Source organism: Arachis ipaensis, chromosome B9, assembly GCF_059453495.1.
Source record: "Arachis ipaensis isolate K30076 ecotype BB chromosome B9, ASM5945349v1, whole genome shotgun sequence".
NCBI lineage: Eukaryota > Viridiplantae > Streptophyta > Magnoliopsida > Fabales > Fabaceae > Arachis > Arachis ipaensis.
Window position 1 is genome coordinate 742,344 of NC_142444.1, and position 19,070 is coordinate 761,413.

Genomic DNA, 19,070 nt, shown 5'->3' on the forward strand with positions numbered 1-19,070 from the left:
AAAAAATTTTAAAATGTCTCCACTAGGTTTCGAACTAAGAAACTTAGAGCAAAAACAACCTCCACTTACCACTCAACCATTGCGCTTCTACATATTATATTTGATTTGACAAATATTAATTATATAGTATAGATAAATATCTAATTTAATTTAATTTTTTATTTTTCAAATTAATTATATTTTAATTATATACCATTATTAATATAAATATAAATTTCACTAAAAATTTATTAATTTACTTGATCTATTTTATTGCTAGTATTGTGATTAAAGTTATTTGTTTTGATATTAGTGTTAAAATCTACTGATATTATAGTTAGATGATAGACTTTGTGAATTAATTATTTTTTTATTGTGTCAAATTAAGATACTATTGTAGTATTACTGATAAATTTTATGGTTTTTCTATATTAGTTAGTTTTAGAAGTTGAGACTTGATTCTTCATAAAATGTTAGTGAAAATATATATTTCAAATTTTAATTTTAAATTTTTAACTATTTTATATTTTATATTTACGTGAGACCGATTTTATCGATTCAACCAGTAATTTATCAGTTAAATTAATAAACTAGTAAACTAGTAGCTTGATTGGTTTGATCACCGATTCGGTTTTGACAACTATGCTATAGATAACAGGTTGGATGTTTTAAATAAATAAAACAAATATAATATTTACCGATATAATTGCAAAATTTATGTTTTTGACTTTTTGTCTTGCATTATTAGCGTGACATAAGATTGATAGATATACGCATATTAACATATCTATCTCACTTGATATATCAATAGATTTCTACAAATTAAAAGTTAAAACATCTTACATATAATGAAGATTCTATCAATAAAATATAATTAAAGTTCTACAAATTAAACTAAACTGTGGACTGAAATTAAGTTGAAGAATTTAGGATTAGCCCTAGGGATTTGGTTTCAATTGACAGTGCTAAATTAGAGATCCGACTTTGTGAAAAATATCTCAAAGCAACCCTATGAAATGCCAAGGAAACCTATTTCATTGCACAGAATTGTGTACATGCATTGACAAAATTGAATAACAAAGATGAAAGGATAATTGGTAGTGGTATTATTCCCATGTATCTCCACTATCATCATTGTTCATGAAAAAACATTGAACACTCTAACATACCTGAATTATTCACATCAAATCATACATAGCAAATGAATAGGGAAAAATTCATAGGCATCCAAACCTTGATCAAAATAGTTGATTCTGAATTCCCAATTACTTAAAATTTAAAATGTCCTTCAATTATAACATTTTGATCTGAACACTTGGACTTTAAATTTTCCACTTGGATTCCTTGATCTAACCTTTTTACCGGTATTAGAGGATCTATCTCACTACCTCTATTCCAAATAGGCAAAATTTCTGTCACAAATTTACAAATATTTTTCTTCTGAATTCCCTCCTTAACAAGCTCTTCAAACTCACTGGAATTCCCCCTCAAATCTAACAGAACACTGCACATCCCTTGTTGATTACAATAGTCCAGAATCACATCTAGATTTATCTGATCCAAAATGACGGTTTCGATTCCTTTTTTCGCCAGTTCTGGAGCGGTTGCTGTTCCGTTATCTGTAAAAACTATCACTTTATCAGTAACTTCATTGACAGCAAGCGGAATTTCGTTTGAAGAACTAGAATCCTTATGTATTACAATCCGGATCGGCTGATTTGCTCCAGGTTCTTGAGATGAAGGTATTGATATGTTCCCACTGAATAAGGAAGAGGAAAGTATCACTGCATCATATTCTTGTAATAAACGTGAATAGTATCCACCACATTCTGTAACTTCATCCCCAAGTAAGTCCAAAAAATTCCCATTGACAGAAAGAGAATATCTGCAAAGCAGAAAAGGCAATGCTATGAAATGCACATCATTAATTCATTATATGCTAAAAACCAAAACTTCAACGTGCACCAACAGAACAAACGTGCCTGAATGAGTGTGTTTGGAAACATGTTTGGACAGTAGATATAACCATTAATGTTACCTTCTCCTATCAGCTTAAAGGTCATAATCATTTTTTGTTTGGAATGGCTTTTAGAGAAACTACCAATATAAATCACTTTTATATCATAATCTGCTTTGCAGAATTAATCTTAGCTAGATTCAACTCTAGAAAAGTAGAACCAAAACCATTAATTATAAGCAAGAAGAGGATTTAAATTACCTCAATGTAAGGAGAGGTTTTCCGGTCAACATGCGATGAACAAAGGCCTCGTTAAGGCTCTTGCATAACTCTTCCTCTACACCAACAACAACTTCAATACCTGCATCTCTCAATCTAGCCAACCCTTTGGATTCCACAAGGGGATTTGGATCCACCATCCCAACCACCACTTTTTTCACTTTGGCTTTGATTAAAGCTTCAGTGCAAGGTGGAGTCTTTCCGAAATGATTACAGGGTTCTAAGCTCACATAGGCCGTGGCATTCTCTGCCAAATCTCCAGCATCTCTCAAGGCAAACACCTGAAAATTCCCATCTACTTTCTCAGCATAATCATCATCAAAGGCATTCTCTTTCTAAACCTTGATGAAGAGTTACAAATTTACAAATTTACAAATTCTCTTTCTAATCATAACTAATGAAAACTATGGTCTAATCATAACTACAAATTTACAAATTTACAAATTTACAAATTCTCTTTCTAATCATAACTACAAATTCTCTTTCTTATGTTCACAAGGAAATCATCTGAATTCAAATTAGGCTTCTTAATTCTTATACACGTTAGACTGAAATACCAATGCAATAAAACCTATAGAGAATCCAACATAAAATACATTGTAAAAAGATGCACAAAGAAATCCACATAATAATATAGTAATATTACATTCAAACAAATAAAAGGAAAAATTTTGAAAAGTTCCATACCTCAGCATGCGGTTGACCTGCTTTAGGGTGGAACCCTTGACCAACAATTTTCCCATCCTTCACAATAACACACCCCACCATTGGATTGGGGCTTGTGAAGCCAATAGCTTTTCTTGCAAGCTGAACACACCTTCTTATGTAAAACCCATCATCACAATCGCCAACATCACTTTCTCCATTAGAGATACCACACTGTGCTACTACACCCACATAACCATCATAGCTACTCATCAAACCAGGTACGCTTTGACTCAAAAAAATTGATTTTTGAAACAAATGATTGAGACCCACATTGAAACTGAGCTTGGAGGAGTGATGGGGTTGTTGAAAAGTTGCAAAATTTGGGGGAGATGCATTGTTTAGGAATCTGGGGACACGTAGAGTGCAGTGTGGGAGTGAAAAGAGTTGTGCTTGCATTATTGTGATAAGAGAAAGATGCAGAAAATGTAGGATTAAAGGTAAAAATAAATAAATAAATAAATAAATAATATTATTAATAATTAATAAAATAAAACAACAAAGCGAGTTTTTTATCAAAGAAAGAAAAATCGGCGGAACTAAATACAACCCTTAAATTATTATTATTATGAACATAATACAGATGGGACGGTCAGTGAAAATGGATCCACGGGACCACGGCAGGATGCGGAGGACTTCAGGATCTTCTCGATTGTTAAAAAAAATTGATAATGTAAAGTGTGATTTCTAATTTTTTATTGTTCTCTTTTATATTTATTTTTTATTTCACTTATAAAATTAATGATAAAAGATTATACTTTACTCTCTCAATTATTAAAAAAATAAAAAGATCTATTTCCAAAATAATATATACAAAAAATTACTTTTTTAATAAAAAATCCAAAAAAAAAAATCTATCATGTGTAATGTATATTTTTTTTTCTAAATTTAGTAAAATATTCATTCTTTACCCAATTTTACTCTTCACCAATAAAATTTTCATAATACCTATATCCTATTACCTCAACAAATATATTATTTGTATTTATTGCATGTTAAAATTATTTTCATAATAAAATTTGAAGAGTTTATAATCATATAATTACATATTTATAGGTTGTCAAATGCCAATCCGATCCATTTAATCTTAATTCCTACAAATTTATGGGTTAAATAGATTAGTCTATTTAGGTTTATTTTATTTATGAATTATAATTTTTTAGTTTGGACTGTTTATCATCAGTCTGATAAATTAAATAGATTGATCTATTTATTATTTTATTTTATTTTTTAAAAAATATTTTTGATAAAAAATATCACTTTTAAATTAAAAATTTTAAACAAATAAAAATACTTTTAGTTGATAAGTCTGATAGAAAGAAATAATAACAAAAAAGTGTAACTTTTTTAAAAAATAATATAAAAAAAAATAAAATTTGGATCCTCTAAATTTTAAATTTGTACTTTAGAGGGTAAAGTGTAATTTTCTACCTTTGAATGGTTTCTCTCTTATATTTATTCTTGGTTCCACCTATAAAATAAATGGTAAGAGATCACACTTTACTCTCTAAAATAAAATTCAAATTTTAGAGAATCTAAATCCAAAAAAATATAAAATGGGCCGTTCATTTAGTCTACGAATTAGTCTGTTTAATCCATCATTTTTTCAGTTAATTAGACTGAACTCGTTTAATCTAAGTTTTAAACAGATTTAATTTTAGATTAAACAGAGCCTATTTTGATGGCCTAGATACTTAATACATTTTTTAAACAATAACGCTTTACTGAAGCACGCACAACTACGTACTTTATAACAAGAGGAATGCTAGGAGGCCAGCAATTTTGGTGTTTTGTAACCATCAATTGGTCATCAATAGTATTTTTAATGGTGTGAGATTACATCTAATAGTGGAAAATCACTCACTTTTGTTTTAATAATGAGTAATGCTAGGGGGCCAGCAACTTTTGTGATTGGTAGCCATCAAATAGCCATCAATGATGATCTAATGGTGTGAGATTGGTGTGAGATTTCATCCAATGACTCACCTTTCTCGCTGGCTACATGCTGGCCAAAATTCAACAAAACTGCTGGCCCCCTAGACTTTTTCTTTAATAATTAAATGCTTGCCAGAAAATACAAAAATTGTTGCTCCCTAGACTTTTCCTTATAACAATACGACATACAAGATGAAAAAAAGAAAAATAATAATGGCAACACTAGTCAGAGCATATCACCATAACATGTAAACGCTCACCAGCCATTACAACCTTATTAATTTCAAACTTATTAGAATGCATGTAACACCAACAAATCTGAGCAAGCAAAGCATCAATTAATTCATGTAGAGCATAATTGAGCCAATTTTGCCACAAACTCGGTGATATTTTGATCAGAACTTCCTCCCTCATCAACAGAGTCCTTAGCCAAATTCCTCCACTTCAAGGCATTGTTTTTTATCTCATTCCCTTTCTCACTCTCCAAAATCTCCTTTATGCAATTTCCAATACTTTCCCTCCTAACCAAACCTTTCTCATCAGCATCAACTCTTACTCCCATTTTCCAAACATCCTTAATATGCTTTGCATTTGTGATTTGGTCAGTCCAAAGTGGCATTGCAATTGTAGGAACTCCAAAACATATGGCCTCCAATGTTGAGTTCCAACCACAATGTGTAAGAAAACATCCAACAGCATCATGTGTTAACACTAGTAGTTGAGGACACCATGTAACTACTAAACCTTTCTCTGAATCATTAGTTTCCAAAAACCACTTTGGAATCTTAGCATGATCACAATCTCTAACAACCCACAAGAAATAACAATCACTTTCCTTCAAACCAAATGCTAGTTCCTCTGTTTGTTTCTCAGTGAGACCAGCCATGCTTCCAAAAGAGACATAAACAACTGAACCTTTGGTCTTGTCATTGAGCCATTTGATGCAAGAATCTATGTTTTGGTCATAGATGCTAACACCATAATCATTGTCATGTAAAAGTCTTTTGTCCAAGTACATCGATGGCACACATGGCCCTATTGTCTTCAGTGGCCAAATCTCCTTCAACCAATTAACAACCTAAACAGAAATCATATACCAGATTTCCATCAAATAGAAAAATAAAAATCAATTTCAATCAACTTTTAAAAATTACTTTTATTCTAAATTTTAAATCGTAATTCAAATACTAAAGTTAGGGATAGGAAAACTCCCAAGACACGGGATCCATGCCAGGATTGCTCCGAACGGGGATCCGAATGTGGGAAATTTTTCTCGCGGAAATGGGGACTGGGGACAAAATTCTCTCGAGCCAGGCGCTTGGACCCGAATGGAGATCCCCGCCCCGTTCCCGCTAATCCCAAAATTCATGAATTTATTGAATTGTCCTTAATAGTTTATTCCTTATATATGTTTTTTAGTCATTTCACACACATATATATACATATGAAAATTAATAATTAATTAGAACTATCAGATGAGAAATGGAGTCCCCACAAAAAATGGGAGCCGTGTGGAGAATGAGAATAGAGAGCAATATTCCTCCGGAGAACAGAGACGGGAATGGAGAGCAAATCTGAGAACGGGAATGGAAAGCAAATCTGAGAGCGGGAATGGAAAGTAAGGAGGCATCTCCCGCGCCGCCCCCACCCCGTTCCTGCCCTGCCCCGTTGCCATCCCTAACTAAAATCTTCAAAAAAATAAAAATTAAAAATAATTTTATAATAAAAAATTAATTAATATTAACTAACTAAAAGTTAATTTCCTATCATTATTTACCGTGTAATTTTTACCATGTAATTTTCGCATTCCCTTATGGCCAAAATAAAACATTATTATTTAAGTACAACATTAGCAATTAGTTATGAACTTACGACCATATTAGCCCAACAAATCAGTCACTCTTATAAAATACATAAATATATGATGATTAATTTCATAATATGTGCACGTATCATTTTCGGATTGGTTAATTACCTGAGACTCCAATTCATAGAAAGTGTTGGCAAGCACCCAATCTGCCTTATGAATGTTGCAAAATTGATTTCTAATGATGTCAAAGTAGCCTGGATAGGATCCATAGTCATACAAGAAAGATGGCAACTCAGAAGCTGCAAGCTTAGGCAAACCTGGAATCAAATACTCAGACTCTGAAAGTGGCAACTCCAACCACTTCTTATAAACATGGAAGTATATGTTGTTAACAGCACAAGGTTGAGTAAAAAACAAAGCACCAAGTATCCCAAACTCATCTTTTGCCACATCAAGTGCCCAATACAAGAAACCGTCGCAAATAACACAATCCACAGGGTTGTTGTTACTTGCAAGCTTTTGAATGAGATTTGAGAGAGTTCTTGGACCAACCTTCCAGAAGGTTTCTTTGTAGATCTCTAGGGACTCTGCTGCTGCTAGGCCTCCATTGTCATAGCCATCAGAGATGCTCTCAACTTGAATGTTTTGAGGATCAGATGATGAGAGGCTCTTCAAAGTGTGGGGGGTTGTGGTGTTCCAAAAGGAAACCGTGCTTACAAGTGTTATCTTCAATCCTCTTTGAATCAAACGCTTTGAGAACTCAATCATGGGGTTGATGTGGCCTTGTGCTGGGTAAGCCAACACTAAACAGTGAGCTACATGTTTGGATTCTTCTCCCATCTTCTTCAAACTTTTTTGGATGATTGAACGATTAGTTGCTAGTGTTCCTAATGTATATTTGGTTAGGTCAACCATGACACATCCATATATGGCACGGTTTGGTCTTACTTAGGTAGCGTTTGGTAGAGAGACAGAGACTAAAAGACTGAGACTTATAGATTTTACAAATAATGAAATAGAGACTTAAAATAATTCTTAAATTTTCAATTAATACAAATAATTTTTTTATTGAATATTTATATATATGATGAATATGTTTTGTCTTTATTCTTTAATTTAGGCAATATTATTTGTTTTTTTTTTTCGCTTTTTTATGTCTCAAGACCTCGTAGTTATCTTGTTTTGATTTTTTTAGGGATTCTGCATTTTATTAATCTATGAAGTACACACACTAGTCTGAATTATTGTATTCGGATGTTGGATATAATATTCATTGACACTCGTCTGACGTGCGTGTGTTATGTGTCAAAATGTATCTTAATAAAAATTAAAACATTTTTTGTTAAACATGTTTAGACACATCTAATTACCATCATGTGTCCGCGTGTCTAACCTTATTTTTAATATGTATTCTTAAAATAAATTAAAAAAATATTTTAAACATTTTATATAATTAAAAAATAAAAAAATAATTTATATTTTAATATCAATAAAGTATTAAAATATTATTCTAATTTATCTAAAAAATATTTTATATTTTATGGATTTAGCTAACATGTGTCTTTAGGACACATGATAGGCTTACTACTACTAGTAAAAAATGTTAAATATTTTTATTTAATGAATGTAAAACAAATGCATTGAAAACTTTAATTTTTTTTATATTAGTAATGAAAACTTTCTTGTCGTGTCTCCGTATGTTATAACTTATAAGAATTTTAAATTTGCGTGTTTGCCTATTTCGTATTGTGTCGTATTTCAATGGGTTTTGCTGCATAAACAAAGCGGAATTCGAATTTCTAACAATTACTTAAGTGAACGAGTGAGTTGACTACTCGACCAATCCAAATCAATTATCAGATTTCGTATTTAATAATAGAATTGACATAGCATACTCATTAAAGTGTTTTTTGATTCGGTTTTGCTAGGTAGACAATAACTTTTGTAAATAATGTGAACAATTAGCTCTAGAATTGACCCAATAAAATAAAAAAAATACTCCACTCCTAAATTATCTTTTAAACCTTAACATTAGGATAACCATCTGCAACATCCAGCTATTGTTAACTGTGCAAGAATAAATCGAATAAAAAGAAATAATCATCCAATTAAAAATAATGAACATATACCTATTGAATTGAACATCCAACGTATCCATTATTCATATTGTTTAATATTTTCATTCTCTACTTATACTTTTTCTTTTTGATTTATTCTTTACTTCTTTCTCATCATTAAATCAAATTGATTATATCAAATAAATTATTCAATTATTAATTTGATTAATTCATACATCACATTAAATTCTAAATTGGATTGAATTTTAAGTATTTAATGATAAAGTTGACTTAGTTACTTCTTGAGAATATTTTTTATTTTATTTTGTTTTTTTGATTATTAAACCAAATCAATTACAATTAATTATAGCTAATCTATTATTATATCAATTATTTGATTTTTTTTTTGGTGACTATATCAATTATTTGATTTGAACCATGATGTATTAGATGTGATTTAATCATCGAAAATTTTATATATAATTAGGTATGATTTGATATGATGTAGTTTTATCTTGATGATATTTTTAATTTATTTGATTTAATTGATTAAAATAAATTAATTATAATCAATTATACTTGACAATTATTATTTTATCAATTATTTGATCAATCATGCTACACATACAAGTCTTTTTGGTTTACAAGTCTTATAAGTAGGACCAAACCCAATAGAAGCTACACTCACCCACAAAAGCATGTTAACACGCGCATCACGTTTCCAAAGTGTTCCCTTACCATTAAAAACGACTCTTCTTCTTCTTTCTCGATGAAAATCATAACTGTCATTTTTTCTTCGCGTTTTTCATCCTCCTCCTCTTCTTCCTTCTTCTTCTTCTCCTTTTTCTTTGTGTTTTTCCTCCTTTTTCTTTGCATGTTTCATCTTCATCATTGTATTTTTCCTCCTTCTTCTTTTGATTTTGCAACATTATGTATTTTTTTTCTTTATTTGATTTTTTCCTCCAAAAAATAATTATGAGAATATGAAATAAGAAGATGAAGAAGAACAGCAGAAGATGAGAAGGAGGAAGATGAAGAGTTCTGAATTATGCAGAACTTATCAGAATAAAAATACACCCGAATATCTTCATATTACACCCAAATATCTTCGTGTTACACCCAAATATCTTTGTTTTATACCCAAATTTGCTGCAAATACAGAAATGAATTATGTTACATGTACACTAAAATCAACTACCAAAGTCAGCAACCAGGATAAAATACATACTGGAATACAAATAATACATTGAAAATAAATTAAAGCACACATATATTTATACACAAATACATTGGCGGTTGATTTTAGTGACTGATTTTAGTGTACAAATAGCATTTCTGTACAAAAAAATATTTCATCTAATGCTGCATTTTTTCTTCTTCTTCTTTTCCTTATTTCTTTCTTTCTTTTAGTTAAATAAATGTAAGTTCATTATCTTCCAAGTAATTTTACAATATTATGTGTTTCTTCTTCTTCTTTGTTTGAACAAGAAGAAATTTGAGAAGGTAAAACAAAAAAAAAAAGATGAATAAGAAAAAAAGAAGAAGAAGATGGTGATAATGATGAAAAAATAAATAAAACCAGCAGAATATGAGGAGAAGAAAGAAGAAGAATTTTGAATTATGCAGAACTTATCAGAATAAAAATACACCCAAAATTCCTTAAAATACACCCAAATATTTTCGTGTTACACCCAAATATCTTCGTTTTACACCAAAATTTGCTGCAAATACAGAAATGAGTTATGCTATGTGTACACTAAAATTAGCAACCAAAGTCAGCCATCAGTATAAAATACATATTGGAATACAAATATACATTGAAAATAAATTAAACCACACATGTATTTATACACAAATACATTGATGATTGATTTCAGTAGCTGATTTTAGTGTACAAATAGCATTTTTGTACAGAAAAATGTTTCCTCTAATGCTGTATTTTTTTCTTCTTCTTTTCCTTATTTCTTTCTTTCTTTTAGTTAAATGAATGTAAGTTCATTCTTTTCTAAGTAATTTTGGAACATTATGTGTTTCTTCTTCTTTGTTTGATTTTTTGTTTTTATTCTTGTTAAGAGAGTAAAACAAGAAGAAACTTGAGAAGGTAAAACAAAAAGAAAAAGATGAATAAGAAATAAAGAAGAAGAAGATGGTGATGATGATGAAAAAAAAAGAAGCAGCAGAAGATGAGGAGGAGGAAAAGAAAGAGTTCTAAATTATGCAGAACTTATCAGAATAAAACTACAGCCAAAATTCCTTAAAATACACCAAAATATCTTCGTGTTACACCCAAATATCTTCGTTTTACACCCAAATTTGGTGCAAATACAGAAATGAGTTATGCTACGTGTACACTAAAATTAGCTACCAAAGTCAGCCACCAGTATAAAATACATACTGAAATACAAATATACATTGAAAATAAATTAAACCACACATGTATTTATACACAAATACATTGGTGGCTGATTTTAGTAGCTGATTTTAGTGTACAAATAGTATTTTTGTACAGAAAAATATTTCCTCTAATGCTATATTTTTTTCTTCTGAATTGAACCATACCTCAGCCACTTGATTGGATTCAAAACAATAAAAGGAGGAGAAAAATTGTATGAGAAAAACGCTTGTATGTAGAGAACAAATTGCTCATCAATACCATAGAGGGGCTGCAAAAATACACCAAAAATACACTATATTAAAACAAGCATAAACTATAGAATGCAAATAGAACTATAAAACCATTATAAAAATAACAAAAATCATATTCATGAATCCTCATTAAACAGAAACTAAAACAATTCAACTAAAAGAATAAGATAATTCACCTTCAGAAAAGCCATAAATTGTAAATACACCCAAATTTTCCTAAAATACATCTAAATATTCCTGATTTACACCCGAACGTCTAATATAAAATGCAGAAAATTCATCAGAACTAGTACATTAGATTCAATTCAAACAAGGAATAATAAACAACAAATTTCATATACAAGGTTCACGCATTATTCAACTACACAATTATAAACTACTAACTGGATTCACATTCAAATTCAATTATTAACTGGAATTAAACCACACCTCAGAAACTTCATTGGATTCGAATTCAAAATCTACTTCGCTCTGGTTCAGCTGATAATCTAAAGTTGAATAATCCATTATCTTCAAAAACGATTTCAGAGCTTAATTTCAGAAACAATGGAAAACGAGAAAAATGAAGAAAGAGAACAGAGAGAGAAACTTATGTAAACGGCGAAGGAGAAAAGGGAGAAAGAAACGCACGAAAGAGATCGAAGAGAGAAGACAAGAAAATGCAGAAGGAATTCAAAAAAGAAAACGAAATCCTTTTGAAAAAAGAAATTATATATTTGCGTTGATTGATTGAAAAATCTGTTAAGGAGGCGCGTGAAACATACATGCCGTAAGAAACGCGTTTTAGGGATTAGAAATTTTCAGGAGTTGTATAACTTATATAGTAAAAAGGGTTGTATGTAGAGATTAATCCTTATTTGATTGGAGGTGCAATTAATGACATCTTATGTAACATTTTTTAGGTATTTTTCAATTTCTTTGTATTGATTCATTGAACCTAATTAATTTTTTAGTTGTTTATGGTATCTGTTTTTAATTTGACATATTAAAAATTAATTTATTGTATATTTAAATTAAAAAAAAATCATAATTTTACTTTTACTTTCATTTACAGTAAAAAAAATTCATAAAATCTTTTTCTTTTTCTCACTAACCATATCCCACATTCCCTTACTCAAAAGTCATCTGCGTCGCAACCATTATCTACCACTCAGAATTGTCTGCGTTGCCTACCACCGTCCATTGAGAGTCTTTTTTTATTTTCTCTTTTGAGGAATCTGAATTTAAATTATCACGAAAAATATCTAAAACTAAATAAAAAGATGTATATTCAAAATTTAAATATATATATAATCAAATAAAAATAAACATCTAAAATTATTATAAAAAAAAAACTAAAAATCTAACAAAAAGAAAAATCCGAAAATACAGCAACAAAAAATATCTAAAATTTAACAAAAAAAATATATCTAAAATTATTTTAAAAAATTTAAAATTATTTAAAAAAAAACATCTTAAAACTAAAAAAAATATCTAAAATTATTTAAAAAATTATTCAAAATAAAAAAAAACATCTGAAAGTTAAGAGAATAAAACATACGAAACTAGTGAAAAAAATCTTCCAAAGAAAAAGAAAAAGGAAAAGAGACTGGTAAAGACGTCAAAAGATTGTGCGACGTCACAGAGAGAGGATTTGGAGGGGGAGGCGGTGGTGTTGCGACAAGCGGAGTTGGAGGAGAAAAGCCCAACGTCCGGCAATTGAAGTTGCAGGGAGAGGCGTGGCCAGCTCAGCAATGAGAGGATTTGGAGGGAAAGGGCCACGGGCGAAGCCAAGGCGGTTAGGACAACACAAACGGAAGAAGTAGAGGGAAGTAAACATTAACGGTGCTGGCATAAAGTAGACGAGCTGGCAAAGAGAATGATGAGTGACAACCGACAATGAATGCTAAAATTATTAAAATGTTAAATAAAATAAGTTCTCCTGTTTTTATTTATTTATTTTACCAAACATTTTCGATATTTATATATAAATTTTTTTTATTATTTAATTAAACATGCATACCGCGGGGAACATGCTATGGTTAATTTATTAGGCCCTTGGATGGTAGTAGAGCATGTAAGATGGAATAAAAAAGTAAATGCGTAGGATTTGATTATGCCATTTGTGAGGCTCGAGTTAAAGATATTAAAAATAGAAAATTTTAATTAAAAAATAATTTTAAATTTTTATTTATTAAATATATTTATAATAAATTAAAAGAGTCAAAATTTATATTTTAATTATCTTAATTATTCAATATTTTAAGGCTCTTTTTAATTATATTTATTTATTAAGAATTTTTTGTGTCTAAACATTAAAAAAAAATAAAGAAACAGAGCAAGAAAAAAGACAATACAAAGAAAACCAACAAATATTCTTCCTTTTTTTCGTTTACAAGGGGGCTTAGAGCCCCAACCAACAAATATTCTTCCGAAGCCGCCAAACAATAATTGGGCTACCGTCCTGAGGATATATGGGCCTGGCCTGGCAATGTATCTGCCCATGACCATGAAAAAAAAACAGTCGCCCACTAATGAACTGGGAAAAAAAAGAAAAAAAAAAAAAACATTGCTAGCTGAAGATTGAAAACTATGATGAGCAGTGCGCATCACTGGAGACAGAACATCAACATTCCTAGGAGTGTGTGCATGACACAAAGAAACAAGAACATAAGAATAAATCTCCACGTGAACATACGTGGAATATTCCATCTTTTATCATGTCTATATATTTAGGTTGAAACGTAAATCTAAACATAAAAATATTTTAAAATCCACCGAATATATATGGATACATATATATAACTAGAGTCGCTATGTTGACTACTTGACTATGCTAGCTGAGAAAAAAAAAAAAAACCTTACATTTTTCTATTTTTTGTCAAATAACGTGTTGTTGAATGTTGATGACACTGATCGTTCGTGGACTAAAGCTTGGTTCTGGTCGTTCTCATGAATATGCATTTTTATTCATATATAAGGTAAATACATTATTGATGGCTAATTGATGGCTACAAATCACAAAATCTGCTGGTCCCTAACACTCCTCGTTGAAAATTATAATAAGATAAATATGATGATGTATTGTTTTTTAAGGTATGAGTTTATGCGCTCATCGTGGCTGCAAGAGAACCATATACCGTGGTGGATATATATGAGTATAATTCTATGTAAATATATCTATGAGACTATGATATCTCAAATCTCATATTTTTTTCAATGGCGCACTTAAGACTTGAGGTCCCCTCAACAGGGCCACCCAACCATATACAGTTTGTTATCAACTACACTACTGTTTCTTAGAACAATTTTATCCAGAAAAAGTGCATGAAAATTAAAAAATGGCATTTTCCTAATACAGTTGGTCTTAATTAATTCACGAGTTATCTTATTTCAACATTTAGTTAAGGATTCAAATTCTTACATTTTGTATAGAAGTGTTTTTTCTTTTTAGATATATGTCTATTCGAAAAGTTTTCATTGCAAAAAAAATTTAGTAGAGGTAGATAGAACAGAGAATAAAATATATAAAATAGAGTATAAGATATGGTTGGTTTATGTTTTTTTATGTTATTATTTGATGGCATTAAATTTGTTTTTAATTATACCACTATGTTTCATGGAGAAATAACTATATATTATCAGTTATTTTATATTTTGAGAATTTTTGGTAGGTAGTATATATTATATGTTATAAAGTATCTTCCTAGGAATAAGCTAAGCTTTGTTTTTATTCATTAAAAAAAACCTTGTAACAGAGAACACCTTTTAGCTCGCTTAAAGGGATTGGAACGGAAAAAAAATAAATAAAAAAATAAAACGAAGACAGACTGGTAAAATATTATATTATAAAGCATGTATATAATAATATGATAATATCAAAATTAAGAAGTACTTAAAATATTAAGAACATACATTGTCTCCGGAAGAAGTAGTGCACAATATGTAGACTTTTTCTTTGATATGGAGTGGACAAGATTCAACTTAAAATGTGCATGATTGTCTTACTACACAATATTGGTAAAAGGTTTCTACATCAGCAACATCATCAATCATTAATTAATTAAGATGATAATTGAAGTAATAAGGGAAAGGAAATTCTGGGGTAGCAGCATACTTTAGATGTTGCACCTTTTCTTCAAACAAATTAAAATTACACATAAATACAGATGCAAACTATCACTCACTCTCTTTGTTCCCACCACAAAAACTAAAAGCCTAAAAGCACACACTATATAGTACTATACCCTTCACAGCTTTAGTTATTAGTACTATACCCTTCACAATTACAAAGAAAAAAGCACCTAAGATCAGAGAAGAGAAAAGAAAGATGATGTTGTCAGGTGAAAATGGTGGTGCAAGAAGCAAAGATTTTGCAGTCCAAGTGTTCACAGGAAGATGGTTCATGGTTTTCTCATCATTCATGATCATGTCGGTTTCAGGAGCAAGCTACATGTTCAGCCTCTACTCCAGAGAAATCAAATCATCATTGGGATATGACCAATCTACTCTCAATCTCTTAAGCTTTTTCAAGGACTTAGGCTCCAACATAGGCATTCTCTCTGGCCTAATCAATGAAATCACACCTCCTTATGTTGTCTTAACAATTGGTGGTGTCCTCAATTTCTTTGGCTACTTCATTGTATGGCTTGCTGTCAGCAAAAAGATTGCAAAGCCACAAGTTTGGACCATGTGTTTGTACATTTTCATTGGTGCAAATTCACATTGTTCAACAAACACTGGTGCACTTGTCACAAGTGTTAAGAATTTCCCTGGTGTTAGAGGTATTGTTATAGGCCTTCTCAGTGGCTACCTTGGCTTGAGTGCTGCAATTATCACTCAATTGTACTATGCTTTCTATGGAAGTGACACAAAATCTCTTCTTTTACTCATGGCATGGCTACCAACTGCTACAGCTTTTCTTTTTCTACCATTCATTAGGCACCATAAGGGTATTCAACAGAAGAATGATTCCAAGGCTTTCTATAACTTCCTTTACATGTCACTAGTCCTTGCAGTGTTCCTCATGATTGTAATCATAGTTGAAAAATGTTTCTCTTTCACTCAGAGTGAATATTATGCTACCACCACTGTGATGCTTCTCTTGCTTGTTTTTCTTCCACTTGGTGTTGTTGTTCAGGAAGAACACAGAATTTGGAAGGCCAAAAAACACCAACAACAATTGAATTGTGAAGATCTTCCAAATCCAAAGCCTCTGAATATCATAACTACAGAGAAGCCTAAAGAAGTGACCAAGCCTGCACAACCATCATCATCAGGGTCTTGTTGGAAAGACATGTTCAAGGCACCAAACAGAGGTGAAGATCATACAATACTTCAAGCAATTTTCAATCTTGACATGCTGATTTTGTTCTTTGCTACTATATGTGGTATAGGTGGCAACCTCACAGTTGTGAATAACTTGAGTCAAATTGGAACATCATTAGGATATTCCCCACATAGCATAACAACATTTGTTTCCCTTATGGCAATTTGGATCTACCTAGGTAAAATTGTGCAAGGTGTGGTCTCAGAATTTGTCATAACAAGATTCAAGATCCCTAGGCCTTTCATGTTAACATCAATACTTTTGTTGTCTTGTGTTGGTCACCTCTTAATTGCATTTAATGTCCCAAATGGTCTCTATGTAGCATCTATTGTTATTGGGTTCTGCTTTGGTGCAAATTGGCCAATACTTTTCTCAATAATTTCTGAACTTTTTGGACTTAAATATTACTCAACATTGTATAATGTTGGGTCAATAGCAAGTCCAATTGGGTCATATTTGCTTAGTGTGAGGGTTGCTGGGCACTTTTATGACAAAGAAGGTCTAAGGCAAATGGCAGCAATGGGACTAAAGAGAAATCCAAATGAAGAGTTGAATTGCAATGGTGCTGAATGTTACAAGTTAGCATTCATTGTAATCACTGCTGTGTGTTTATTTGGAGCACTTGTGTCACTGATTTTGGTGTATAGGACTAGGGAGTTATACAAAGGTGACTTGTACAAGAAGTTTAGAGAAGAAGATTCATCTACTATCAATACTGCTGAAACTGAAATGGCCATGTCTCAATACAAGACTGTTGTAGAACCTGCTGCAAATTGAGGATGGATCTCAGGATCTGTGATCTTTGGTAAGAATATTAAAGAAAATGAATTTCAGATTGATAGCTATAAGCTATTCTAGCATATATATGTTCATGTTTCTATAATGTTACAAGTCTTTGATTTCATCTAAGCACATTATTTTATATGATTGGAATGATTGGAAGTTCTTGTAAGCTGTAATGTTACAAGTCTTTGATTTCATCTAAGTAAATTTTACATACTAGTTTGTAACATATATAATTTCTATATGATTTTTGTATTTAGTGCATGTTTGTTGGTAGCGTTTGTTTTGAGATATTGGGAAAGAGAATGGGAGACTGAGACACAGTATCATGTTTGTTGAGAGACTGGTACTAAAATTTCTGTTTCTGTCTCTAAAATTTCAGTATTTCAGAACCTCCAAAAAGTAGGGACACAAGGGACTGAAATTTTTAGAGACGGAAACTAAAATCTTAATAACATTTTATACCTAAAATACTCTCATTTCAATTAATTAATTCCAATTTTACCCTTTGTGCAAATTAAATTAGAGTTTTATTCTTGTTTCAATTTCTGTCTCTCACTTTGCACCAAATAGAATACTAAAATTTATTTCAGTCTCTGTCTCTTAGTCTCTGTCTCTCAGTCTCAGTCTTTCAGTCTCTGTCTCTCTACCAAACGCTACTTTAAAAAGAACAATATCAGGACTAACACTGTTTATTAATATTAGCTAATATTTTAAGTTAATACTTTAAATTTACACTATTAATATTTAAAATTTAAAATTTAGTATAAAAATATTTTTGTTGGTAAAAAATAATAAATTTTGTTAATCATATAATATTGCTCGACTAAATTTTTCTTTCACATTTTTTTTTGTAAAGTTATGTCAATCAACAACTCAATAAATTTCAGCCATTAAACGTATTTTTTTATGTTATAAATTGTAATTATGTTACGTGTACAAAAAATATCAACTACTTATATAAAATATATATTAAGATTAAAAATATATATTAAAATTAGCTAAATTATATATATTTATATACAATATGATAATTAATTTTTAGTATATTGATAATATTTTAGTATTAATTATTTCCACAAAATTTTTTCAAAAGTATGACTTTTTTTTTTTTATATTGAAACGGGATGATCATATGACTTTTCAATGAAAGTATGAAACTTTAACATTTCGATTCATTCTTCTGGCCCACCTCTTTCTCTTTTTTTCAAGAAAACATTTCTTTCTCGTCATAAATACCAATAATCAAGTGTTTTGTATGTTTGGACATCTTAGACTAAGTTACTATTGGTATCAGTGAGAAGAGAAAAACATGATGGGCCTCATAAGCCCAACATCAAGTAGAGATTAATCTACGAAAAATCTTATACCAAACCAGGTTATATCCATGATTATGGAATATTAGAATGCTTATATTTTATACACAGGTTTAGACTTAGAGTAATAGAGTGTAAAATCCTCTATTATCACAAATATAAAATTACTATATTAGACATACATATGAGACAATTACCAATGATATTTTATTCTTAAACTGTTGAGTCACATGAAAGTACACAATTCAAGATTTCAATGTCAATAGCGGTGACATGATAAGGGAAAATTTGGGAA

General features: G+C 30.5%; 3 protein-coding genes across 3 annotated transcripts; 1 reads left to right on the forward strand and 2 right to left on the reverse strand.

Annotated features, from left to right (window-relative positions):
• Positions 1-1,062: 1,062 nt before the first annotated feature.
• On the reverse strand, positions 1,063-3,358 carry LOC107645002 (riboflavin biosynthesis protein PYRD, chloroplastic). Its single transcript, XM_016348995.3, has 3 exons — positions 2,903-3,358; positions 2,198-2,496; positions 1,063-1,864 (listed from the first exon to the last, which is right to left on the reverse strand). Exons 1-3 carry the CDS (start codon positions 3,317-3,319, stop codon positions 1,249-1,251), a joined length of 1,332 nt encoding a protein of 443 aa, XP_016204481.1. The 5' UTR covers positions 3,320-3,358; the 3' UTR covers positions 1,063-1,248.
• A 1,426-nt stretch (positions 3,359-4,784) lies between these two features.
• Positions 4,785-7,595, reverse strand: LOC107645000 (UDP-glycosyltransferase 74F2). The gene is made up of 2 exons (XM_016348994.3): positions 6,831-7,595; positions 4,785-5,933 (listed from the first exon to the last, which is right to left on the reverse strand). The coding sequence occupies exons 1-2, from the start codon at positions 7,578-7,580 to the stop codon at positions 5,199-5,201; spliced, it is 1,485 nt and encodes a 494-aa protein (XP_016204480.3). The 5' UTR covers positions 7,581-7,595; the 3' UTR covers positions 4,785-5,198.
• A 7,816-nt stretch (positions 7,596-15,411) lies between these two features.
• LOC107644999 (protein NUCLEAR FUSION DEFECTIVE 4) lies at positions 15,412-17,688 on the forward strand. The gene has a single exon (XM_016348993.3). It carries the CDS (start codon positions 15,678-15,680, stop codon positions 17,451-17,453), a length of 1,776 nt encoding a protein of 591 aa, XP_016204479.1. The 5' UTR covers positions 15,412-15,677; the 3' UTR covers positions 17,454-17,688.
• The last annotated feature ends 1,382 nt before the right edge of the window (positions 17,689-19,070 follow it).